We start from the raw sequence: 26,172 nt of genomic DNA, 5'->3' as shown, positions 1-26,172 counted from the left end.
CTACAGCAACTTGGTGCGTGCGCATGTGTGTATGTAGGTGTGTGTCAGAGCTGGCATTGGAACTTGAGTTCTTGGCCTCCATCCTATGCTCAGACCAATAGACCACCTCATCTCTCTGATTATAGTTACAGCTAGAAATAGGATTGAATGTTTTAGCCTCCTTTCCATGGGGGCCAGAGGATCCCAGGACATCTTCACTTGGTTTTAAAAAATGGACGGCTACTATAGCTTCAGACCAAGGATATGCGGGCAATGCTCTCCTGTGGAGACCATCAGTGGCTTATATTAATTAGATCATTGCTAAGCAGTGTGAAACTCTCCTCTCCTTCCCACCCCCGTGTGAGTGCCAAATACTTCCAGACTGAGAAATGTAATAGGATCTCCTATGTGGGAATAAGTGGAGTAAGCTGTCTGCTCACAAGACTAATATTTAGAGATGGCCTCTTGTGGCAAGCAGCAAAGGGGGGTGTGCAGCTGCTGTCAGCATTTTAATGTCAGTCCCCCTTTTCCCAAATATAGTGTAGAACACTGGGTGTGATGTCACCTTACTTAGGCTGTTACCCAGTTCTAGAGGCTTTGTCTTCAGTCCTTTTTTAAGATCCTCAGCCTGGCGACCAGCTGTAAGGGCGGTGTGAGGCATGTATTACTGCTGCTCTGTGTAAGTTCAAAAGCTTCTCTCTCCAACAGAAATTGGTTCAATAAAAGATATTACCTAACCCACCTTGTGTCTTTACTGCTTTTCTTCTCATTCCCTTTGGTGATCTGGCTGCCAGAAACATAGGCCTGTCTACTTACGTCATTACAGTCTTGATAACTCTTCCCCTTACCCCCAGAGCTTCAGTCTTCCAAGCATTGTGTATATTGTGACTGGGATACAGCAGAGGTGGAAAAATCCATCAGACCCAGGATGTGCATCTCAGAAAGATAGATTGCACTAGAGATCTCAGCACTTTGCCCGGGTTATAATATAGCTAATGTGAGGTCTGTCTTCCAGATGCGTTTGCTTCCGCTGCGGCAGAAGAAGTCTCACCTGATGGAGATCCAAGTGAATGGTGGCACCATTGCTGAGAAAGTGGATTGGGCCCGGGAGAAGCTGGAACAGCAGGTTCCTGTGTCAACTGTCTTTGGCCAAGATGAGATGATAGACGTGATTGGAGTCACCAAGGGCAAGGGATACAAAGGTAGATGTTATGGCCGCCTCCCTCTTGTTTCCCCAAGGCTTCAGTCTGACCAGAACCCAGAGTTTAGTGGAGAGTTGTTTGTAATCCCCACACGCTCTCTTGCCCTGGTACATAGGGCATGGGTCAGAGGGGTATCTTCAGTGTTGCTCTCACATCAGAAGTGGACTGTTCAATGATGAGGCCATGGAATACGTGCTGGGCACAGCATCCGACATCCATGAGGAATCATTCCATGCTGCCTTCCTTCTGAGAACAGCACTCAGGGAACAGTTTGGGAAAACACGGGCAGCTGTGGGTGGGTTTTCCGCAGGTAGTTACTCACAACACCCGTGCCTAATCGGTACACTGATCTGAATTTCTGTTGGTGTTGCACTGGATACACATTCTCGTTACGCAGCAGCCACAAACTGTGTGCATAGTGTCGTTGCAGGTTAATTATAAACACCTCTGTAAAAAAGGCACATGTCACAGCTGAGCAGTTATGACAGTCCTATAGTGCTGTAATGTTTTGTTTTCTTCTTTCAGGGGTCACCAGCCGCTGGCATACCAAAAAGCTGCCCCGCAAGACCCACAGGGGTCTGCGGAAAGTAGCCTGCATTGGCGCTTGGCATCCTGCTCGCGTGGCTTTCTCTGTGGCCCGAGCTGGTCAGAAGGGATACCACCATCGCACAGAAATTAATAAGAAGGTAAGAGTCTGAGATGCATATTGAAGTGTCCTGGACAAACTAGAGTCCTGGTTCCCCCAGATGGATTGTCAAGGTCACTGCAGAATCATCAAGCAGACTGAAGGTTTCAGACTACAATTCAGGCTTTGTTTGTTTGTTTGCGGGCCTGCAAAGTAATTCAGCATCCCTAGCTTACTATACTTACCAACATGCAACTTGTTAGCATGTATAGGTGCTTAATGAAAACTGCCAGATCTGCGCCCCGCCACTGGTTGGCCCTGTGCTGAAGGGCAGTGGTCTACAGTGAGCTCAGACTGTGCCTAGGGCCAGCACTTAAGCTGCTTTGTTGTATTTTATATTTAGGGCCCTACCAAATTCATGGCTGTGGAAAACGTATCGCAGACCGTAAAATCTGGTCTCCCCTGTGAAATCTGGCTATTGTAAGGGAGTCATGGTATTGCCACCCTTATTTCTGCGCTGCCTTCAGAGCTGGTGCCCCCAGCCATCCAGCTCTGAAGACTGCGTTGCCAACAGTGGCAACACAGAAGTAAGGGTGGCATGATATGCGGGAGGGGAGGGATGGCTTTGAGTGACTGACTGCCCAGGGCATTGGGCAGGGGGTGATCGCTTCCTCTTCTCCTGCATGGGCTGCTCCCGGGGGCAGGTCAGACCCACCTCCACAGCCAGCACAGAAGTAGGTGTGGCACTATCATACCATGCCACCCTCACTTCTGCAGTGCTTCTGGTTGTGGCACAGTTCCCATCCAGCATCTGCCACTCTTGCTGCCCAGCTCTGAAGGCAGCACCGCCAGCAGCAACACAGAAGTAAAGGGGGCAGTGCCACGATACTCTCCTCTTCTTCCCCCCCCTTGGACTGGACCTCCATGGTTAAAACTGAAAGTTCAGATTTAAATATCTAAAACAATGAAATAGAAGATTTTTTTAAATCCCACAACCGTGAAATTTACTAAAATGGACTGTGAATTTGGTAGGGTCCTAGTTATATTTAAACATATCACAGCAAACCAGTTGGAGAAGGAGAGGCGGAGGAAGAGTTGTCCAGTGAGTAGGACACTTGGGTTCTGCTCTCAGCTCTGCCACTGCATGGCTGTGACCTTGGGCAGGTCACTGAGGGATGTCTACACAGCAAAGAAAAACCCTGTGGCTGGCTGCATGGCAGCTGGCTTGGGCGTGCAGGGCTTGGGCCCTAGGGCTGTTTTCATTGCTATGTAGACTCATGGGCTTGGGCTGGAGCCCAAGCTCTGGGACCCTCCCACCTCCCAGGGTCCTGAAGCCTGAGCTCCAGCTCAAGCCCACTAGTCTACACAGCAATGAAACAGCCCCACAGCTTCAGTCCACGTTGGTTGGCACAGGCCAGGTGCGGGTTTTCTTTGCTGTGTAGACATACCCTTAAACTTTTCTTTCCCCATCCATAAAAATGGGATAAAGCTACTTTAACCCACTCACGTAAAACACGCTGTGATACTATCTTGGTAGGTATTATTGCAGTTAATAATAAAAAGTTGAAATCCGGAAATTCAGCATAATTGAAATTAAGGGGTTTTTTTATGAAATGGGTAGGTGGCCAAGAGCCTCTGTACACACCAGTTCTAAGGAAGTTAAAATACTTTTGATTTGTTTCGGTTAATAGGGTGCCCTGGTGACAAGTTAAAATGCAGTGACTGAGGCATTGGCTTCATGATAGAGACAATATTTGAAGCTCTTAATTGCTGCCCCTAAACACCAGCCACATTTGTTTTCTACATTTCTGTGTGCTCAACAAATTTCATATGGATTTGAACTGCTGTTTCTGGGTTAGGTTCTTTGCTCCTGTCAAACCATTTGCACATGCAAAATAGCATTCTCCTTTTGTCATCTTAGGTCTACAAGATTGGCCAAGGTTACCAAATCAAGGACGGAAAGCTGATCAAAAACAATGCATCAACTGACTACGATCTGTCAGACAAGAGCATTAACCCTCTGGTGAGTGGCTTTCCAGCTGTTAAAGGTTGTGTGTGGAAAGGGTATGGGAATTTAATCCTGGACTGTGAGCTCATAAACCAAACCACTTATTCTAGTCTAGTCAATACGGAAAAGCTCAGGTACTGCAGGAAACGATATTGATTCCTTTGGTTGCATTCTTCTCTATCAATATTGAACAAGTATAGTACTGTGGATTGCTGAGCTGTGTTTGGTTGCAACTTAAGAGAATGGTGTCAACTTAAAAATTACACTTGTGTCTGTTGTAAAGGCCACAAGGATTGGAGGGAAGACTCAAGCAGGTGTAGGACCAGAAACAACTGGTTCATTGTCTAGATTTCAAGTTTGTGTCCCTTTACCATGGTCCTGATCACTCTTGGGCCTTAAACCCCCCAGGCAAGTTTTTGCAAAATTTGGGCTCCTGTGTTTTCAGCTTGGATAATTCTGTCGGCCTAAAATTCTCAGCTCTTTTCAGCTGGAGAAGCTTTCGATTTGACTTCCATGACAGTGTGCTGTTGCTGTGGATCATTAAATGGTTGCCTTTCAGTAGTGTGCAGCTAGAAGGCCCTCACAGAGGCCTCGAACACTGAAGTTTTAGCCAAAAAATTAAAAGAAATGTTCGCCTCTTTAGGCCTGAATTTTTTTTTGTTCTTGGCTGAAGAGAGACTCAGTGGTAGCTGGGAGATTTCATTTAGGGCAAAGTGGCTAGCCAGGTTGTCGCTCTGGGGAGTCTTAGATAGGAAGCTGAGTGGTGAAGCATTTATAAGTCATGCTGTCTGCCTTAGGGATGAGCCAGTGTAATGTGCCAGCTCTGTGCAGTGGAAGAGCAAGAGGCAGCCAGGCAGGACAAGTGGAAAGGTGGGGCGGGGGTGGGAAGAGCTAACTGAAAAGTAGCTTGTGGCTTGCTGGGAAAGCATAATCCCTGTGTCAGAGCCCATGACATAGCAGCGTGAAAGGACTAAAATCTCCAGAGGCTGCTCTAGTGAATGCTGGGCTGCCACAGCTCCCTGTGGAGCCATCCAGCAGCACAAAATAACTGCCGCTCTGGCCACACATCTTTCTTACCTCCTCCGATCTGCCTTTCATGTCTTGGGCTGCTCAGAGCTCTTGTACCTATGCTTCCAGGGACTCTCCCTTTCCCTTGGGGTTTCCCTGGGAGGGAGGTCTGCTGGCCGTGACCCCTTTAGAGCCAGCATGCGTGCTGTGCAGGAACCTCGGCACCCGCAAAATCAGAAGGCATAGTTCAGTTTAGGCCAGTACTTACTGCTACTGCATGGTACCGTGTGTTTAACCATCCTCTCTCTACTCAGGGCGGTTTTGTCCACTATGGGGAGGTGACCAATGATTTTATCATGTTGAAAGGCTGTGTGGTTGGGACCAAGAAGAGAGTCCTAACTCTGCGCAAGGTGAGAAATGCAAGAATATTGGTTCTGCCAATCTGTGGGAGGGAGCCAGGATTCTCTGTTCTGCCTTGCTGCATGCTTCAAATTAGAGTCCCTTTACCCCAGAACGTTGTCTTGTTTGATAATGGGTAGGGCTTTCCATAGCAAGCTAGAGGAGAAGACGACTTGGGAAGAGAGACTGTTGCCCTAACACAGGAGTGCACGCTGCCTAATGCTAGTGCACTGCTCTTCTGAAACACTTATCAGTGCCACTGCTGGGCGCTGGGCTACTGGTCTCTTCAGAATGCTACGGCCTGTGTTTGGTTGTTAATGAAGGACCCCGATGCGTTTGAGAACTCATGTGGCTCATGAAGCTTCTCTTGTACAATAGCCTAGCTTTTCCTTCTGCCTATTAATGCTAACCTGTGGTGACCACTCCATCCCCCTGTGCTCCTGCCTTGGTTGGTGTGATAACGGAGTGACTTGCCAACACTGCTGTTACAGCAGCCGGTGTGTTACCAGGCACCTCAGCTCCTTGCTGTGATGGTGGTTTGGATCATGTATGTTGCCCACAGAAATCTCATTTTAAAATACCCAGTTAAGGCAAATTCTAGCAGGGAATGCAGGTCCTCTGCTGAAAATTGGTGACCTGGGCTGCCACATTTGAACATGTCTCTTCCCCACAGTCCCTGCTTGTGCAGACAAAGCGTAGGGCCCTGGAGAAGATTGACTTGAAGTTTATTGACACAACTTCCAAATTTGGTCACGGCCGCTTCCAGACGGTGGAGGAGAAGAAGGCTTTCATGGTAAGGGCATTGATCTCCTGGAGCTCAGTTTTGTATTGCATACCTTTGTATTGTCTTGCTGCACAAGCATGCGTCTTTGCAGACTTGGACAGAGGTGGGTGCCAATGCAGTGTGTTCCCACCGTGAGAACTGCCGTTAATAACTCAGCCATTGGGTCACTGGCACACGTGTACTCACGCAGCACAGCACAGGGGTTTGTTCCAAGGCTGTGTAACTGTCCAGATGAAGTTTGGAATCCTGTGGGAGGTTCATTTTTTCAAGACCCATGTGATTGTGAACTCATTTCATCTACGTAGCCCTTGTTACCTGGAGCTAGGTGAGGCTTGGATGCTGCCCCCACCCCAGCATATGGGCTGTTCGGTGATGAGGCCATGGAACTAGCACTGGACACAGTATCCGACAGGCATGAGGAGACATTCCATGCTGCCTTCCTTCTGAGCACAGCTCCAGGGAACCGTGCGCAGGTTGCTGCAGGCAGCAAAGCAGGCTCTCTCTGCCCATGGCACATTGAGTATCTGATCTGTCCTTGGTGAGAAACAGCAGATCTCTGGTCCCTCCTTGAACAGTTCTTAATGTGGCAAAAACTGGTTTTGAGTAAGATTTCATCCACCATTTAACGCTGCAGGCTTTCAAGAGGTGGAGCTATTTATAAGCTGCTTAATGCTTTCTCAGGAAGAGGAGGCAGTGATGATGGCTCTAAAGTTAGCTTTGCCACTAGGTGGTGCCAGATTTTATATTTAAACTGTTAATTTGAGACGGTGCATAGCAGTGTAGCTTCACCAGCCTCCATTTCTGCTGCTTGCTTCACGTTCAGCCACACACTTAAGCTAAGATCTGCACCACAAGTAGGCCTGTGGCCATTGTCTTCATTAGTGGTTCAAAGCAAAGGTAATCTTCCACGATGAGGTACTGAGGACGGTGGGGTCTCCAACACTGGGGAGATGGTCAGTTCTGCTAGGTAACTGCGTGTTTGGTTTTTTTGCAGGGACCACTCAAAAAAGATCGTATCGCTAAAGAGGAGACCGCTTAACATCTGGAACAGTCCTGTGCAGCTCTGGGGTCTGCCTCAGACAAATAAAACTACAGATATTTTCAAAAATACCAACCCTCTTGCCTCTTGCTTTATGAATGTCTGGGTAAAATCTGAGATTGCTTTTGCTGTGAATCTTATTCATATTTAGCTTTAGCTGGGTCACCATGGTAACTTGGGGCTTCATGTCCTACCTTCTGCACCATGCTTTCTTTGCAAGAGGGTTCCTGCAGCACAATGAAAATTCTCTCACCACCATGATCCCCCTTCCTTTCCCCAATCCGTTTTTGTGGGTGTGAACAGGGAGCTGGTATACCAAAAACACAAGCCCTCATGCTCCAGGACGTAATTCATCCTCTTAGGAGGAAATTTCCCCTACAGGGGAAGTTATTCCATGATAGCCTACTTCAGGATATCTGCACCTGGAGCTGGACTCTGATGGGAACAAGAAACTGGACTAGATGTTACCCTGTTGTGATCTGGTATGGCAACTCTCGTAAACTTAATGCTTGGAGAAAGTACCAAGGCGACAGTCCCTGGAGTTCAGAGTCATCTCTCCATAGAGTGCTCTGCTTCCCTCATATCCTGCCCCCTCCACCACATGCTTTATGCCTGCCTTGAAGGGACCATATCTAGTATGTTTGGTCTCCATGGCACTTAGGTCCCTCAGACTGCTAAGAGGTGAGTAAAGCCAGGTGGAGGGCTGCCCTTGGGGAACTAGATTGACCCCCACATTCTTTATGCAGGTCCCCTTTACACTTGTCACTTGTACACTTTTTGAAGGTGCTTTAGTGGGGCAACAGCCAAAGTTTCTGGCTCCCCAGCAGTAACTGGTGTGGGAGGGGAGAAGCAGAACAGGCTTCTCCCTACCATGGCTGTTCTCTGTGTATTCCAACCCCTTCCCAGTTGGTTGGTTCCCTCAGATTAACCTTCTCCCCTGTATTCTAGAACAGGAAGGGGTGATGCAAAGCTTCCTTGAATTGCAGATTCTTCAAGTGCTTGCTCATGCTGATTCCTTGCTATCTCTGTGTGCCTCCATGCAGTTGCCAGAGATTTCCCCTCAGTGATATCCATAGGGCTGGCCCCAGCATCCCCTGGAGCCCTGTGCACATGTGCTGGGATAAGGGGTGCCACCAGCTCCACATCCTCTTTCTTACCACCCGTGTCGGTTGCTTGGAACAACCGTGCTCTTTCAAGGCTTTCCTAACACCACCTGCCTCTGTGCTTGTTCCACTGTGACCACTTGCTCTACAAGAGTACAGGTTTCTGCTGCGTTCCTCATGCAGTTTCCAATCCTGGATATTTCCAGGGCCAAGACATGGTGCTCAATTTATACCTTTGCGCCCCACTACGCCATCACCCAACAGGCCTGTGACTTAGTTTGGGTAGAGCTGTGTTGCAATCAGCATGTGTGTGAGCTCTGAGCCCATCTCTGGGGATACTGCTTGAGTCACCTATCATGGAATGGACATGAGCAAGCACTCAAAGTGGTTACTGACCTTTGGTAACTGTTGCTCTTCGAGGTGTGTTGCTAATGTCCATGACAGGTCCTCTTACCCTTCTGTCAGTTACCCGCAAGAAGTTTGCGGAGCCAGCAGTGCCCCTTATACTGGCACATGTGTGCAGGGCTCCTGGGGGCGCTAGGGCCAGCCCTACAGATACCACTAGGGGAAAAATCTCTGGCAACTGCATGTGGTGTGCACACATCTAGCACAGAATGGACATGAGCATCGCATCTTGAAGAACAACGGTTAGAAAAGGCAAGTGACCCTTTTCTAGAAGTGTAATAACGTCCAGATTTAGAATCTAAAATGAGTTGAAAATCTCTCTACGTAGTGTCTGGACTGGAGTGCCTTGAGTTTCCATGGCAACGGCGGCTGTTACTAACACCCAAGTGGGAGCAAGAAGAATTGTCCTGCCTGTTCTGTTCTGAGGTGTTAATTATGGCACTGGCTGTTACCAAAGGAGCAGTAGGCAGGTTGGCATGGCACAGTCATCTGTATGACAGCAGTTTAATTTTCCTGAATCCCCGCCCCCATCCTTGCTTAAAGGCTTTTCCTCCAGACAGACAGCCTGATGCCACAGAAATAGCTTGAGAGAGAGATGTCATTCCATGTTTGTCTGGCTTCCTGATAAATGTGTGACGGGGGACGAAGAAAGAGACAGACTGAGCCTTGGATCATTATTCTGACCCTCTGTGTAAGAGCCAAGTGGTATTACTGCGCCACCGAAAATAACCAGTTCATCTTGAGTTCCAGGCTGAACGCTCCTCTCCCCCCCCCCCCCCCCCACTTTGTTTTAAGTCAGGTAAAAGTGCCGTGATTGATAGAGAGGGCACTTGTGAGAAATCTGGCTTGGTTTCCTGCTGATGGCATAAGTACACGTATTGCATCTAAGAATAAGTATTGTTTATGGGCACCCTCGTGACACTGGCTAGGAAAGCACAGGAGCTTACAGTGATGGGGGCCATACAAGTGCTGAGATCTAGTCTCATGCTTCAGGGCATAAACTGATCACTGTCAAAGGTCAGAAATTTTCCTTCCTGCCTGTAGCCCATATGGAGGAAATAGATTACTACTTCTTCTGACGCATCCAGCAGTGGCCACAACTGAAGGTACTGCATAGTTAAGCCACTGGCTCCATCCAATCTTGAATGAGACGAATAACTGCTCTTGGTAGACCTGAAGTAGCAACTGTACCTATTAAAATGAAAATAGCATGAAAGGAGAGATTTGGGACCCTGTTTGTGGCTTAAAAACTTGCCACTGCTCAGGTAAGGTGACGCCAGCAATGGCGGGATAAAATGGGCTTTTCCTTTAAAAGAAACTGCAAGGTTACAAAATTCTACTTCAGGCCCTGGTGACCAGAGAGCAAGTGAAATTGACATCGCCAAGGGTCAAGCAAGAGCTGAGCAATGGAGGGAGAAGGGCTTTTCAGTCCAGCTTCTGCCACCTGTTTACTCTCATTGACAAACAGCCTTGAGAGAATGTCTGTTAAAGGTTCAGCATCCACACTGGGGGGGTGTACACAGATTAGATAGATATAGATATAGAGGGTGAGAGGCCATCATACATTTGTGAGACCTCAGTTCTAGCAAAATCAGGGGAGACCAGAGTTGACATCAAATTCCTGATTCTTTTTCTATGCGGGTTTTAAATTATATCTACTCAGGCCTTCCTCTTAAGCAAAAAGCCCCAAGCTCAATTTTTTAAATCCTTTGCGGCTCCCTTTTAAGCCTGTTCCTCAAGCGGCATTTTAAGGACAAAGGTGTAATGGCCAGATGTGCCACAAGATGGTGCTCTTCCCTCTGGAGCTGAATACGGTAATTATGCCTGTGGTGATGGCACTCCTTAGAGGAATTTGACAGTAGGGGAGGCTGTGGCCTGTTGAATGACCAGTGTGGGTGCATGGGTTCCTTACTAGAGCCTGGGGCAATGGGGAGTTAGGGCTGGGCAGCAGCAGGCTGAGGGTTCACTTATCCTCTCTGTGGCCATTTCTCCCTCTGTAAAATGGGGAGAAGATGTTTCCCTGCCTGTCATGCTTTAAAGCTGTTTGGGATGCTCATGCCTTAGAAGTGCGGGGTAAGCTAAACAGTGAGAGGTTTGAGGCAAACTAGAATGTGCTACTTGAGAATGAAGTGGGCCAGCAGGCAGTCTGTGAGCTCAGTGCACGGGCTTGTCTAGCAGTGCGCTCTCCCCTGTCCTGCAGCAAAGGCTGCCTCCTGTGTTTAGAACACAGTCTCCACAGCAACAGGCCACAATCAACTGAGGTCACAGATCAGGGCTTCTCTGGGCTCAGCCTGGAGGAGACTTGGCTGTGAAGACAATAAATGGTTTCTAAAACCTAAAGCTTGGAGAACTGGCAAGCAGGGCAGAAACCAGCTTGGTTTTGTGTGTGTGTTGCAAGGGGCTGTTCTCATATTAAATGTTCTGTTATGCAAGTCCCTCTTAAAACAAATGAACGCTTGGCCCTTCTGAGGCTCTCCAAGTACCTTACCCACATTGATTAAACTTCTGCCCCTGTGAAACAGGCAGGGGTTATCTACATTTAATATAAGAGGGAGTTGAGGCAGAGCTTCCCCCTACATAAATCACTTGCAAAAGATCTGACAGTCTGGTAAAGCTAGGAATACAGCCTGGACTCCAAACTGCCAGCCCTTTCCGTCAATCACTGGACATTGCTTTCCCTCTGTTCTGAGGGCAGTGGGAATCCAGACCCCGGGGCACAAGGCCTGGAATTCACACTTCCGCTCTGAGGCCGGTGGAGCCCACAGACCCAGGACACAAGTATTGGAATCCATGCTGCCCGCCTGCAGGCAGAGCAGGAATCGCAGTGTGGAGCATCTTGGGCTGCTCCAGGAAGGGGCTACGAGTGCATTTTTATTGTCTTGCTGAGGCACATCTGGGCAGGAGCTGCCTGTTTCCAAGCTCTTCCCCTTCTTAGAGATGAATCAAAAAGCAGCTGCAAATCTCTAAGGAAGACAAAAAACGTCTGAGGATGCCTCGGGGGCAAGAGCAGGTTCAGGTTTGAGGTCTTGGCTCTCACAATTAGCTTCACGAGTGGCACAGCTGATGTTCTTGCATTTCGCCCAGGCCTCTGCCTTTGATCAAGCGACAGGTGGAGAGCTTCAAATATGCTTAATGTGGAAGGGGAGCTTATTAACATGCCCAAGGGGGATGAAGCTGGGTTCACGCAGCATGTGGCTAGAAAGCACAGGTTTAACCCAAAATGAATATTTAACATACTGCTTTTTGTGGTTTGGTTTGAAAGTGCTGCTTCTCAGTCCCCTTCACTGCTAGGTATATTATGGTAGACCCTCCTCAGCTCAGCCCCCATTGTATTGGGCACTGCACAAGCTGAAATGAAAGATGGGCTCTGTCTCTGAACTCAGATTTTGTAAGTCTCAGGCCAGTGCCTTAACCACATGATCATCTGTCCGCTGTTCACCTGCTCGCTCTTCACCCCCAGTTCTCCAGCATCACATTCACTGGCTTCCCATCACCCCCGCCCCACTTGCTTTTCAGACTTATCTGCAGACTGACGCCAGATCTGGCTCTGTGGCACCACCAAGCCCTTTCTGAGTTGGTCTCCATCTGCTCTGTCCTCCTTCCTATTTGTATTTGTCATTTTTAGTTGTGCTGTCACTGTCTGGAAACTCCCCCCTGCAAAGTCATTGCTTGGTCTCTTTAATCGTGCCTAAATTTCTCTCTAATTCATTATCATGATTTCTTTTTTTAAAAGGAAGCAAATTACTCAGTAGGGTACAAAAATAGGATTACACATTACCATCTGCAATTGTGCTAGGATAAAAGTGTCTAAGGGACATCAACCCACATGCTTGGCAATCTACTAACTACTGTCCCGGCATGAGGAAGCAGCTCCCCCAATAAGCATAACTTAAGTGTCCTTTGTGGCAGTTTTACACCTTGCCTCTGAAATGGCAACTGCTACTGGCCATTACTGGCAATGGGATACTGGCTTAGCCAGACAACTGGTTTGATCCTGTATAGCAGTTGCTATCAATTCGGTGACATGTTTTGGGGCTACTGTGTGCATGTGAAAACTCTATACAAAGGACTGCGTGGCAAGCTCTGCTTGGTCCAGTCCTGTTCTTGTGGAAGCCTCCGTCCAGCTGCACTAATAGCTCTGTGGGATGTGGACCCTGGCACATGGTGTCAATCATTCTGACAACCCCTGGGAGAGTGTTGGCACGTGGACATTCTCCGGTAAGGCATGGTCACTGGGCAGGTGTTAGAGTGGAACTGAGGTGCCCCCAAGGAAGGTGCACAGGGTGCAGATTATCTGTACTGTCCCTTGCTATTGCTCAGTTGGAGTATGGAAAACTAAAGGGGCTCCCCCCTCCTCCCCCCCAGCAAGGATATTTTGCTCAGGTACTGGTGTTTCCCACGAGCTAACACCACCTGTTCCATGTTAGACCTGGGAAAGGGCCCTGAACATTTGACATGATGATCTGACAGAAATTGTGGCCTTGAGGTGGACAGGAGAAGCTGAAGGACGCTCCCTGGGTTCCCAAGTCCATCTTGATCACAGGTACGTTGCACGTGTGAGTAGCTGAAACACCCGAGCTGGGAGGAACTGACACAAGGCTTCACTGACTCAGCAACATTGGCTCCAACTTGGGCAAGAATCACCAGGAGGAAGGAAGGTGCAGCTCCACTGACTTCAGCTGGCTCGTTCTGAGGCAGCTGTTGGTTGGCTTAGAGGGCAGCCTTTTCCTTGGCTTAGAAGGTTTCCATTCTGTTCAGATGGAGTCAAATCCATGCGGGGTGGGTGTGTGATAGCAGTTGGCTAGAGCAAAATAGGGATGGACACTGGAAATTACACATGGTGCTCTGCTAAACACACTGCTGTCCTGCCCTGCTAGTCCACTCCTACGTGTGCCTTCTATAGCTATACCAATGCACCTCACTCCAGATCTGCAGTGTCTTGTTCTGTTCTTCTCTTGGGGTCCCTACATGCAGCTCTGTTTCATAGAATCATAGAAGATTAGGGTTGGAAGAGACCTCAGGAGGTCATCTAGTCCAGCCCCTTGCCCAAAGCAGGACCAATCCCCAACTAAATCATCCCAGCCAGGGCTTTGTTAAGCCAGGCCTTAAAAACCTCTCAGGATGGAGATTCCACCACCTCCTGAGGTAACCCATTCCAGTGCTTCACCACCCTCCTAGTGAAATAGTGTTTCCTAATATCCAACCTAGACCTCCCCCACTGCAACTTGAGACCATTGCTCCTTGTTCTGTCATCTGCCACCACTGAGAACAGCTGAGCTCCATCCTCTTTGGAACCCACCTTGAGGTAGTTGAAGGCTGCTATCAAATCCCCCCTCACTCTTCTCTTCTGCAGACTAAGTAATTCCAGTTCCCTCAGCCTCTCCTCGTAAATCATGTGCCCCAGCCTCCTAATCATTTTCATTGCCCTCCGCTGGACTCTCTCCAATTTGTCCACATCCCTTCAGTAGTGGGGGGCCCAAAACTGGACACAGTACTCCAGGTGTGGCCTCACCAGTGCCGAATAGAGGGGGGTTTCAGCTTGTGGAGGTGACCTGCACTCACCTGCTATAAGCCACTGTGGGTTGGGGGAGTATCTCCCTCTACTAGGTGAAGCTCTGTCATTTGTGATGAAGGTCTGTCTACCAACCACAAAGGAGGTGGCTCTTGTGTATTTGTGTGTGTGTGTGTGTTTGACTCCCACTGACATGCCATTACCCGCTATGGACCTTGGCTTGGTTTGAGAACCACGTAGGTTATGGTAGTTCCCATGACTTTTGGGGAAGTCTTTCCCCTTCCCCCACTGCACTGTTGAATCATGTGTTTTTTCAGCAGTCATCAGCAAACTGTGGTGAGCGTTAAATTTAGCTTGTGCTGTACCCGTAACTTCCTCGAAATGCCACAATGACGTTGCCTGCCTGAGCTGAGCTTTCAGGGCAAGCAGGGGTTTCCTCTGGCTTTGAATTGGGAGGAGAGGACATTCTAGAGATGGAAACCTCACATGGTTTTCTTCCCTCTTGCCCATGCCAAAGGCAGCTACAGGGCAGGACTCTAGGTGCTCTGTGGCAAGCTAGATCTCAACTCTGTGCCAAGCCCTTGGGTTTCTGCAGTGCTGCCACCCAGTGCATCACATGTTCTGTGGCAGATTCAGCTGCGTTCCAAACCAGAGGATTTTACCCAAGTTGGTTTCGAAATGAGTAACAGGCTCAGTGCAGCAGCCCCATGTTCTTTGCAGTGTGCTGCAATATCTTGCACCAACATGAAACTGCACTGTGGAAGCTGTCCAGGGAGGGCGGAAGTTGGAGGTTTTGACACTGAGCTAGAAAGGTGCGGGCGGTGGTATCAGTGTTTGGCACCTTGGAAAAAGTTGAAGCTTTTATTGCACTAGGGTGAAGATGTAGCTCCTCATTTCCTATCATGTACAGGCAGGTTCAGAAGTGACTGTACATTCTGAGGAGAGGGTTTGAACTCTTTGTTCCCCAGCAAACCCTGAAAGTCATCAGCTGTCCTAATAGTCTCTGCATCCAGTAATGATAAGAAAATTAATTGGATGTTTATGCTTATATACCTGTTGTGAAAAAGTTAAAATATTTATATTAAAATTACAACATTCAGCTCCAGAGCAAATGCCCTATAGAGAGAACTACTTCTCAGAGCTATTGTTTCGGGTGGTCTGCAGATTCAGGCAGCCAATACTGCATCGATTTACACCTGGTTCTCCTTTTGAAGGATTTCTCTGCAACCATAAGTGGTAGAGCCGAAAGAAAGAAAGAAAGAAAGAAGCTGAGATTCTCTGGCACAAGTCTGCCGCTGTGGAATTGCTTAACTTGGTGATAGAGGCTTCCCCTACAGAAGAGTAGCTCGCTACCAAATACTGAAGAGGTAATTTTCCAAACTGTGGTCATCACAATCTCTGTGTTATCCAGCATCCTTATCTGAAATCTGGATCAAAACAAATGTTCTATTTTGTCCCTGTGGCCCAAGTAGTTAGCCAGTATTCAGGACCATGCACGTTGCTTCCATTAAGAGGAGAAATCAATCATATGAGTCAGATATAATCTTTGTGGTTAATCCTGGTTATTTGCAAAGTACACAAAGTCCTGTTTCCCTGAACACAGGAGAATCACACAGCAGCAGGCAGTTTTCTTGCTCCAAAATTCCCAAGCCTGCCCTCTAGCAAACTCTGTGCCTAAGAAGTTCTGTCCCTTTGCTTCCTCCCAGAGTCACAATCTCACCTGCTTCTCTGGCCTTCTGCCTCCAACACACACAGACAAACAAACCTAATCTCTAAACCCCTTTGCAATCAGGGAAACTTCTGTTAATCTAAGTGAGTTAATTTTTGCACAGGCCTTGCCATGTGGCTCATAGCCTTGGGTGTAGCTTCTACTGTTTCTGGCTATCCCACTACAAAAAGGTACTTAATTTTTCTCTCCATTTACCCTGAAAAAAGGAATGCTTAGCACACCCACTGATTTTAACCAGGTCTGTGATCACCTCTGATGGCAGCCCTTAACAACTTGCAGCAAAACAGTTGGCTTTTATGAAACTCCAGTTTGGCAATGTTTTCAGCTATGCTCCATGCCCTTAATAAAACAGGGGTCTCTCTGTGCAGCCATGCAGAGCCTCAAGAGCTCTCTTTGAGTCCTGATGTCTCAGCAAAACTCCTTCTATTCAATGCTCCTGACCCCAGCTGTTTCTCCCAGCAAGTGACTGTGAATATTCTCCTACAGGAGAGGGGCTGAGCATGCTGCTTCCATCGCGCTCTCAGCCCTCTCTGTGCTTCTTGGCATGAAGGGCCGTTAAGGGGAACTACTCTCTGATATAGTAGTTTAATGTGGCTTGCCAGGTGTCTCCTGCCTGTTCCTGCAGCTGTAAACAGCCCAGCGCCCTGACATCAGTGATGAGGCCCAAAACATCAGTGTGACTTTCTAAGGTTTTTGGGGGCAGAGGGGTTGCCTCTGTCCAAGAAGGGAATTTCCCAGCCTTGTTCTCTACCTCTTCTAGGTTTCATTTTATAACACCAGTGGTGAGTGGAAACACGAGGCTGATGGGAAGCGACAGAAGGGGAACACAAGACGTCAAAAGTCATGTCCAACTTCCTCAGAGGGACTTAAATATTAAAAGTGAAGCACAAACTCAACAGCCACCAAAACTGCCTTTCATGCTAGAACAGCCACAAAACAATTGTTTGCTTTCTTTTTAAAGGAGAGAGAGTAACCCAGTTTGGGTAGCAGGGCTGTCTTTCTTTAAGCTGCCTATCTTGGCCCCTTGTCAAAATTATAACACTTTGCTTGGCCACCTGGGGCTCTCAAAGCCCTTAATACAAGCCCCGTGTGCATCATTTCATAGCTGACTAAACTGAAGCACTGAACAGTTAAGTTTCCACTGATTTTGGGTGCTTCAATATTTGGGAGTCTGACTTGACACACCGAGCTTTTTCTGGGGTGCTAAGGACTCTGAACTGGAGAGCAGCTCAGCAACTCTGAAATATCAGGCCTTATGTGTCTCTTGTCATGCCACTTTGGGCTGTAATCTTTTATGTGGTAGGTAGGCTCAGACCAAGCTACTACTTGGATGGGAGAACGTCAAGGAAAACCCAGGGCTGACTCCAAACAGGGGCTGCTGTTGCTTCTGAACCAATGCCCCAGTCTGGTGTGAGGAGGTGCTGGGCTGCTGGAATGCCATAAAACTCTGAGCGCTTGGCCACTCATGATGCAAGCTCCCATGGCAAGATGTGGGTTTAGTGCAGGGTCTTTCATTTTACCAACCTAAAATTCCCCCTGCAGTGTCAGCTGGATACAATACTTGAAAGCTGTGCAGCATTATGGGCTTGATGGATTCATTTCAGTGGTGGGTTAGTGATCCTTTTGTTTGGCAAAGTGCTTGGAGAATCCTCTGGGACGAAAAGTTCAGAAAGAACTGCTCTGGTCCTCTCCCAGGTGCTCTGGTGACCCGGTTTCTGAATCGGTTTTCCTCTCGCTTTACCTCCGCTGTGTCCCTTCCTCCCAGCCCCGCACTCCGTGAAAAGAAGGCATTGTCTCCTCACTGTTATTGTTGGCACTGCTGGGATGATGAAAAGTGATTAAGAAGGGGGAACGAGAGGCCCCAGCCCCCTCCGCTGGTCCCCTGGGAATGTGGCGTGGCCAAGCCAGGTGCTGAGTGGGTGTTGGAACCTTTCTCCCATGTTGACAGTGATTCAAGGGGTTGGGGGGGGTACTCATCTGAACCCATCGCACCTGTCTGTGCAGCGGCGGGAGCAGTGGGAGGACCGATGGGGCATGAGACCCTGTTGCAGGCTCTGAAACAATCTTTTGGGGGGGGGTTTGGCCAGTTTAAAAATGTCATTTTTGTTGTTTTCAACAACCTATAATAAGTGGGCATCTACAATAATATCACTCCTAATATCAACCATGCTCAAACAACTCTTAGCAAACTTAAACCAGTGCCCTGTGGCCACTGGCATCCAGATGTTCACAGTGCATTGAAGAACTGAAATTTAATGTTTTCTATTCTAGCTGTGCACAGAACATTCAGAAACTGCTTTTTAGGTCCTCCTATTCTAGATATGCAGACAGCATTTGAGAACTGACCTTTAGTGACTTTCGGTCCAGTTGTGCACAGAGCACTCAAGAACTGCCCTATAGCATCTCACGTTCCAAATGTGAACACAGCATTCAAGGACTGTCCTTTGGTAACTCCCATTCCAGATGTGTCCATTGCAGGTGAGCGATGCTCATTTAAGCACTCCCTGTCTTAGAAGTGAAGAGAGCATCCAAGAACTGTCTGTTGAGCTTTCACCGCTCTAGATATGTGAACCATCTGAGAACAGCCCAGGCTAAGTGTTCTCTATTCCAGATGTGCATAGAACATGCGAGAACTGCTCTTCTGACATCCCCCATTTCAGAGACCACCAGTGTCTGGTTGGACTCATGCGTCTTATGTGGTTCAAGGTCCACATGACCACAGAGCATCCCTGTCCTGCATTTAGCACCTGTCCTGCAATCCATCATGTGCAGATGGCAACCTGGCCAGATCCAATTCCTCCCTCCCCTGATCCTGCTGACCATGATGTACCACTCGTAATGTGCTCTTTTTGGTTCTCCCCAGCCAAAAAGAACCTTCTATCCCTATTTAGCATGGTCCATTCTTTGATTTCTCCCCAGTCCTCTTCAGCACAGTTCACTCTTTAACCCCCACCACTAGGAGGAGAGGGATGTACATATCATGCTGAGGTGGCAGGTGCCTGGGAGTCCCTCCCTCCCCGCCCCCCAGCATTCCCACTCCAGCCCCATTTAGCCGTTGTTCTGTTTCTGCCTTTGGGAGCTGGAATTTGGAGCAGCCCTGACGTGCATGTGTTGCTGCCTGTACAGGCTTCTCCTCTGAAGCTGGGCCAGGAATTCCTCACGCCTGTTCCCAACAGGCCCTGAAGGAGGGGAGGAAAGAAGGTGGGAAACAGCAGCCTTGACCTGGGACATGGGAATAGGAACTTTCAGGAGTGTGAAGAAGAGAGCACCAAACATCCGACCCCTAAGTAAAACGGTTTCCCCTGCAGCCCAGATATGGGAATTTGTAGGAAAAAGGGCCAAAACTGGCTGAAAATCCTGGACACTGGGCCACAGTGGTGCCCTTTGGGGTGCTCACAGGGGAAGGTAGGGTACCTCCACCTTCTGAATCCCAGATCCCAGCTTCCACTGGAAAATGACCTGGTGGAATGATTGGAAAAGGCAAACAACAAGGAGGCCTGAAGCCACCAGTCTGGAGATTTTATCTCCAAATCCAATTGTCAAGAGGGGCTTTTTGTTCCCCTCAGAGATCTGTATGCTCCTAGAGAACAGCGGCGTACTGGGACATTGCTCCTGGGTTGGGTAGGGGCTCCTTGCTGAGCCGGAGGATACAGTCTGTCCTGCAGCTTCTCCAGACAGAGCCCCAGAGAATACAGGTCACAGGAATTTGCTCCCAAATTCAGAAATTCAGTTGCTAGAACTTAGGGCGTGAGGGTCAGTTTCAAGAAGTCTGAGCTCTCATCCCAGGAACTGCCCTTGTCTCCTTCCATCTGATAGCAGAGGCCCTCTGCTGTGCCATAGCTCTGTTGTCACACTCAAGAAGAGAACAGGGAAAAGGAAGAAAAGGGAGATACAGGTATTTTCCTCTAGCCTTTTCTACCTGGGAATGGGAATCTCAATGTACGGTAAAGAAGTTAATAAATAAATCTGCACAGTACCCCTATTACCTTTCCTGCCTTTTTACCAATGAGAAACTGAGGCCAAGTGACATACCCAATGGCACAGAGCAAGTCTGTGAGAATGAAAACCCTGACCTCCTGGCTCCCAGTCCTTGGCTTGAACCACTAGGCCACGCTTCCTTTGTCCCTGTTCCTGAGAGGGCAGACTAGCAATTGAGAGAGGAGGTGAGGAGACAACTAGCTGAAAAGAAGGCAAGAGAAAGCCATACAAGGTCAGAGACACACGAGGGGAGCAGTGTAAATATTCAGATGGGAGTTTGGCCCTCTGCAAGACAGAGGAGCGTGGAGGACAAACAGCGATAGGGGAGGGGTCTTGTGGCTGTCGGTCCTGAACAGGTCAGGGCACACGGGTGCTGGACGCCCCCCTCCCCCTGAGCTCTCTTTCATTCTCTCTCCACGCTGCAGTATGGATTGGGTGCCTTGCCCAGGAGTCCCTGTTGCCACCTGGAGCAGACGAGGAGCCCGGTGAACGCACCCCAAGCAGGAGCTGGCGACTTCTTTTCATGTCTCCCCCTCACCCACACTCGCTCTTTCACCAGGTTGCCATGATGTCACTGGCTAATTAACAGTGTCAAGTTTGGGGTAGCCAAGAGGGGGCTTGATTTTAGGACAAGGCAGGGGACTGGGGGGAGGGCTTCACTGGGTGAGAGGTCTGGGGAGAGGGGCCACGCCCATGAGGAAGGAGGGAACCCCACAGGGAGAGAGGCTGAGGGAACAGCTCTGGGTGGAAGGGGGATCCATGAGGATAGGAGGCGCCCAGTGAAGGAAGGGTCTGATGGGGTAGAAAGGTGAGGCAGAAAGGCCCTGAGGGCATTATTATACACAGTCTTACTACAGACAAGAGTAATGTGTGTGTGTGTGTGCGAGGTTGTGTGTGTATGGTGTGTGTGATGTGTGTGTTTGTGTTGGGTGTGAGGTTGTGGGGGTATGTGCATGCGGGGTGTGTGTGAGTGAGGCTGTGTGTGTTTGTGGGTGTGGATGTGGATGTGCGGCATGTGTGCGTGAGGTTGTGGAGGGTATTGGAAGTTGTGGGGGGAGGTGGGGTGTATGTGTGTGCAGCATGTGTGTGTGTGTGTAGTCAGTCATGGGATGCAGGAGGAAGGGCCCTGCAGCAATGAGCTTTGTAGGTGCCCCCCATTTTCTGAATGACACTGTGCGTGTATCTCTGGGCATGTCACTTTCCTGAGAGCTGATGTTCATTCTCCCCTGCCCCCACCCAAAGCGGACCCCACAGCTCACTATGGCGCACACATGACCTGATCTCTTAGAACCCTGCATCCAATTTGGGGTGCACAGGGGAACGATACACTAGGCAACTAATCTGGAGAGAGACTATGGCTACCACCCACTGTGAATTTGATAGCAAACCTCGTTTAATGCTCCAAATCGCAGGGCGGGGAAGAGCCACCAGCTCTGAGGCTCATCACAGAAAAGGAGGGAGGCAAGCTGGCCTCATGGTAACACACTGTGTGTGAGTGAGAGAGACACACGGGGAGGGAATCCCTCTCGCTCCCCTGCTGGCCAGTGGGGTTGTGGGCCCTGAGGAGACAATGAGGGAAATTCATAGTTGTGTGGTGCTTACTTTACAGTGGCAGCTGAAAGGGGGTCTCCCTGGCAGGCGCACAGCCAGCATAGCTGGCTCTGGGCCACCTACTTCCACAGCAGCTCCTGGCACAGCTGTGTGCTGGGGACAGGAGAAGGGTGTACAGAGTGCTCCTATGCCCCAGTTGTTCTGTGGTACTGCAATGGTTCACAGGGGCTGAAGCTGGGATGCAAGATAGGGCTGCTCCAATCCATGCTGAGGGTGTGGGTTCAAGCTGCTTTCCCCCCTCGTGATCAGTCCCCGTGCCAGGATCAGCACTAGTGCAGGGAGAAGTTCCCTTCGGTGTGCTCAGCCCTCTGGGAACAGGTGAGGCTACATGTCCCCTGCTTGGCAATCTGGGAGCTCTGCTGCACCCAGGGGGACGGAAGAGCACTACATTGTTGGGCCTGGAGGATGTGTATGTGGGAGGACTGAAGGGTCTGAGGAACACCTCAGGGAATGTGAAGGGCAGCAATCCGCCTCCTTTCAAAGCTGCCAATGGTGTTGTTAAGGAGCAACTGTCCTGAGGGAGAAGAGAGGAGACATGCCCAGAAGGAGAGAACTCACATTCCCCGACGTCTCTGTACATTCCTCCAGATGAGTGGCATAGTCAACAATAGAAGTGGAAGTTCCCTTCCTCCCTCACAGGTGCTAGTTGTCCTGGTGCCCTTTCACACAAATCCCACTGTAGTCTGACTCAATGGTTCCCTTCCCCTGCGTGGCTGGCTGCGGGTTCTGGTTTCGAATTATTAGAACCCCCCTTGCTATACACACTCTCTCTCTCTCTCTCTCCCCCATCCCGTGGAGTCTGATATGATTCAGGATTCACTAACACCTCATTGTGTCCTTTGACTGCCCCCTCTAGCGCCTCCAGCTGGCAGAGGCTGAGAAGAGAGGAGCAAGTGAGCACTCAATCGCCAGCACTCCTGCGCCATTCCCCCTCGTGCCCTCTGCTGGGCGAGACTGGGAATGGAGTTGTGAGTTCCCCAAAGGCAGCGCTCCAGAATCACCTCCTGTCTACTGTGCTTCTTCTTGAAAGGGGCAGGAGTGGCTGTGAGTGCCTCACAGCCAACACTTCTGAACCCTTCTCACAGTGCTCCCTGCTGAGAGCAGCTGGGCAGGAGTAGCTGGTTCAAGGACAATGGGGGTCTCGTCTGAGACTGTTGAATGTTGTGGGACGTTGTGCCGGCCTGTACACCTCCCTGCTCATCTCCCTCTCTTGCCTTCATGCTCTCCACTGACAGCGTGGGAGTCGCTGAGTGACATCATTGCTACAGTCCAACCTATTCTGCCGCCTGCAGCTGTTCCACATTCACACATAGAGCAGACAAGCCTGGACCCAATCCCACACTACTAAAAATACACACACTTCCCTGGAGGGGGGCAGTCTGGGCTCACTCCCGCACTCCTAAAAATACACACAGAGCTAAATACACAGACAGCCAACTGGCCAAAGTGGGCTCAGTCCCGACTGGTTGACACTAAAACACCCACATGTAGGAATTTGGCCAGGCTATGGAGAGTGGCACCCCAGTCCTGTGAAAAGTGCTCTGGGAGCTTCAGTGACCATAAATAGTCATGGCCGTGGTTTTAGGTCTCATCTGTCAGCAGAGCACCCTCTAGCACCATGCTGGGGCCTGGATTCAACACAGATTCAGAGGGACAAGCACCCCCTTCTGAATCACTAGCACCACTTCTTGCAGCCCCTGAGGTTTGCTTGGGGGTATCCATTGTAAGAACTAACTAAACCCAGCCCTGCTTAGCTTGTGAGAGCAGCCTGAGGTACCGTGGGTCACTCATAAGTGAGTGGTGGGTGTAGGGATGGGGGAATAAAACAGGCTTGGCTAAGCCGCAGAAGGAAATGAAAGAGACAATTTATAGTTCAAAAGTGTCTGTGTGAGCCTGTCTCCCTCGCTCTCTTGCTGCTGTCCAGGTGCAAGTCAGCCCAGGTAAAGGAGACCTGACTCATCCGGTGGAGAAAGTGCTGTGTGTCTCAGACACTGCAGCCTGGGAGGGATCAATCAGTGAACAACACAAACACACAGCACATCTCTTGCCACAATCCAGGACAGCCTCGGCAGCAACGCTAGCTAAAGTACCAGTGACAAGGGCTATTGCTCCTCATGCTTCAGGACATAATCTGATCGCCAGCTGGTGCCAGGAAGAAATACATGCCCCCTAATTCACAACTGTTATAATTCTCTACAGCGAAGGGGGTGAGCATTCAGCACTGACTACCTTTGGGATTCCTGATCAGAAGGCCCATGGCGCTGTTCTATTACATGAATGTCTATGTTCCTAGGCAGGTGGGAAATTTTGACCCCCTCCCTCCCTTTCCATGTGTAAGAGGTGGTAGGCAGAGAGTGACGGAGTATCTCTTTTTCCTTCTTTCTTCTTTCCCACAAAGAGTTAACACCTCACTGTGCTCTAGCACCTCTTCCCCCCCCCCCCCCAGCTTCCCAGGTTAATGTTTAAACAAGCCCCATTGCTAATTAAATATTGATGACCTCAGGCAGGTTTTGTTATCACCCCATAACACCTGATGCATGTGTCACCAGCGGGATTAGTTCTCCTCGTGGGCACACTGCAAGCAGTACACGGACTAGCCGCCGTGAGGTCTCCATTGAAGGAGAAAGAACTACCACAGAAAGACAGACAGGGATTAGTGGCAAATGGAGGCCCCAGATGGCAAAGTTTGCAGCTACTTCAGTCTCAGGCCTTTCCCTGCAGGGAGCAGTGCAGTGTAGGGAATGGTGTTGTAGGAGCACTGACTGTGGGGAAGCTCATGCCTGCTACAGTCCCAGTCTTCCCCGGCATCAAGGGGGATGGCAAAGAATCGCTGGCTGTAGGGCACATGTAGCTACTTCAGCTCCAGCCTCACAGCAGGAGGCACTGCAGGGAAGGGTATGAGAGCTGAGAAATAGTCTGTCTCTTTAAGCATGGTGACATCACCTAATTCCTCCCATCCCATCCCCTCTACAGACCAAAGCATTGACTGAACAACTTGCCCTGCCTGATCTTTCTCCCCGAGGCTTGACCTCTGACCTCCCACCCACAGGCACTGAAACAAGGAAGTGCCTCTTTGACACACAAGGCCAAGATCAAGAACTATCTTGAAGGTCACTTGCCAAGGGAGGTGAATCTCCCTCAGAATTGGGCTTTTCCATTCAGCTCATCACTACCTGCATCTCTGAATGCTCATTCAACTGAACTGTAGCTACCAGACCTGCTGACCTGCTGGCGGGGCCATGCCAGGATGCTCTTTTCTGTGTTTTTCAGCAGAGAAGCCCGTAGGCAGTAGCAGAAACCCAGGTGGGTTTGATGCTGCTTCAAGCTTGCGATTGAAGAGCAGGGGGTGCTGCAGACCAAGCTACAGGTGTATTGGCAAAGCTGTGGGGGCAGCGTGGGCCTGAGCTATGCATGCACGCACACACCCAATGGAGAAATAAATGAACCTTGTCAGCACAGGCGGAGCAGAGGCGGCGAGGCCAGTTGTGAAGAACTGGATCCTACAGTTGTAGCAGGGGCCCTGACACGACCTCCCCATCACCTCACTGTCCAGCAGCTTGAGCTTCAGCCCCATTGTTTAAATGTCAGCAGATTTTTCAATCTTTCATCCAGCCAACAATGGTGTTTTCTTGCAGACACCCTCCCTCATCCTCCCCACTCCAAAATCTGACCTAGATGACCCTTAGGGGTGCTGGCTGTCAGGGGCTGGCCAAACCAGCTGCTTCAGGAAGATGGAATTTTCCCAAAGTAGTTCTGCCAGTGAAAGGGGTGGGGTGGGGGAGAGATGAAAACAGAGCCAGGAGAAAAAGAGATAAAGGGATAGAGAGGGGAAAAGAGAAAGTCAGAAAGAGAAAACTGGATGGGAGCAAGAAGGATAGAAAAGTTCTTGTGGACTTTGTGAAGTTTGTCAGGGCTTCACAAAGTTCTCCCATAGGAATGGATTAAAGAAAACTTTAACCCATACAGACTTTGAGTTAACACGCTCCTGAATCATGCCAGGTGCACTACGGTGAGATAAACTCAAGGGCCATACATGAACCAGCAGGTATTCCCCAAGAATTTCAAGGCAACTCAGGGGTTCCTGCAGATGTTACCAACATAATGGGATTCCTGAAAAGTTTATAAGATGCTCAGGGACTGCTTTGATGTTTCTTAGCCTGGCAGAAGGCTCAGTGCTGGTTTTCCCAGCAGTAAAGTGGTAGAGACTTCATTGAAATCATTTTCATATTTAGGGTTATAAAAAGCTGTTTTAAAAAACAAAGGTAGTTCCCTAACAAGACCAGGTAGGGAAGAGTTAAGGATGTAAATACACCATTTATTTACAACCAATGTATTAGAACATTGTAACTGTTACCTCCCAGTGCTGGTCAGAGATCCCACACTTCAGCTAAAAGCCAGAAGTCAACTTTTCCACATCCATTCTGAACCTATTGGCCAGAGACCCCCCGATAACCTACACACCCTTACAAGACAGGCCTAACATCTCCCAGTATTGGCCCCCAGTCCTGCAAGCTGCTCCATTAGCTTGGACCCATGCACTGGTCTGTAGCTGTTTTCATTGGGGCTCAGGAGTCTGCCTGCACAGAGTAGCTTGCAGGATTAGGTCTACTGATTGATGATGTAACTCGCACTCACTCACCCATACAGCCAATGACCTGTGATTGGAACCCTCCCCGATTCCAGTTATGGGACAGAATTATTTCAGGGATAAGGCTGGGCTCAGTTTTGTTACCCTTGCAGGCTTTTCTCTGATAGGACCTCCTTTGTCTTGCAAATTGCAGCAGCCTCTG

At 49.3% G+C, this 26,172-nt stretch overlaps 1 protein-coding gene and 2 non-coding genes across 5 annotated transcripts in view; all 3 read left to right on the top strand.

The window, feature by feature from the left end:
* RPL3 (ribosomal protein L3) overlaps positions 1 to 24,132 on the top strand; it is a 43,311-nt gene extending 19,179 nt beyond the window's left edge. For 2 of the 3 annotated variants that reach the window (XM_043543625.1, XM_007069083.4), the window contains exons 7-12: positions 995 to 1,181; positions 1,707 to 1,867; positions 3,728 to 3,829; positions 5,137 to 5,232; positions 5,895 to 6,014; positions 7,000 to 7,115. In XM_043543625.1, coding sequence (XP_043399560.1) covers positions 995 to 1,181; positions 1,707 to 1,867; positions 3,728 to 3,829; positions 5,137 to 5,232; positions 5,895 to 6,014; positions 7,000 to 7,044 — 711 coding nt within the window. In that variant the 3' untranslated portion in view covers positions 7,045 to 7,115. Of the gene's footprint in view, positions 1 to 994; positions 1,182 to 1,706; positions 1,868 to 3,727; positions 3,830 to 5,136; positions 5,233 to 5,894; positions 6,015 to 6,999; positions 7,116 to 24,103 lie in introns of those variants that run through there. The other variant, XM_043543629.1, reaches the window with a different exon arrangement.
* LOC114021608 lies at positions 1,346 to 1,438 on the top strand. The gene has a single exon (XR_003566101.1). It is a non-coding gene; the product is annotated as a small nucleolar RNA U83B (small nucleolar RNA).
* LOC114021609 lies at positions 6,367 to 6,459 on the top strand. Its single transcript, XR_003566102.1, has one exon. It is a non-coding gene; the product is annotated as a small nucleolar RNA U83B (small nucleolar RNA).
* Positions 24,133 to 26,172: the final 2,040 nt, after the last annotated feature.

The sequence above is a fragment of the Chelonia mydas genome, chromosome 1 (assembly GCF_015237465.2).
Source record: "Chelonia mydas isolate rCheMyd1 chromosome 1, rCheMyd1.pri.v2, whole genome shotgun sequence".
Classification (NCBI taxonomy): domain Eukaryota; kingdom Metazoa; phylum Chordata; order Testudines; family Cheloniidae; genus Chelonia; species Chelonia mydas.
The sequence above is the reverse complement of the archived record's forward strand: the minus strand, read 5'-3'. Positions and strand labels throughout refer to the sequence as shown.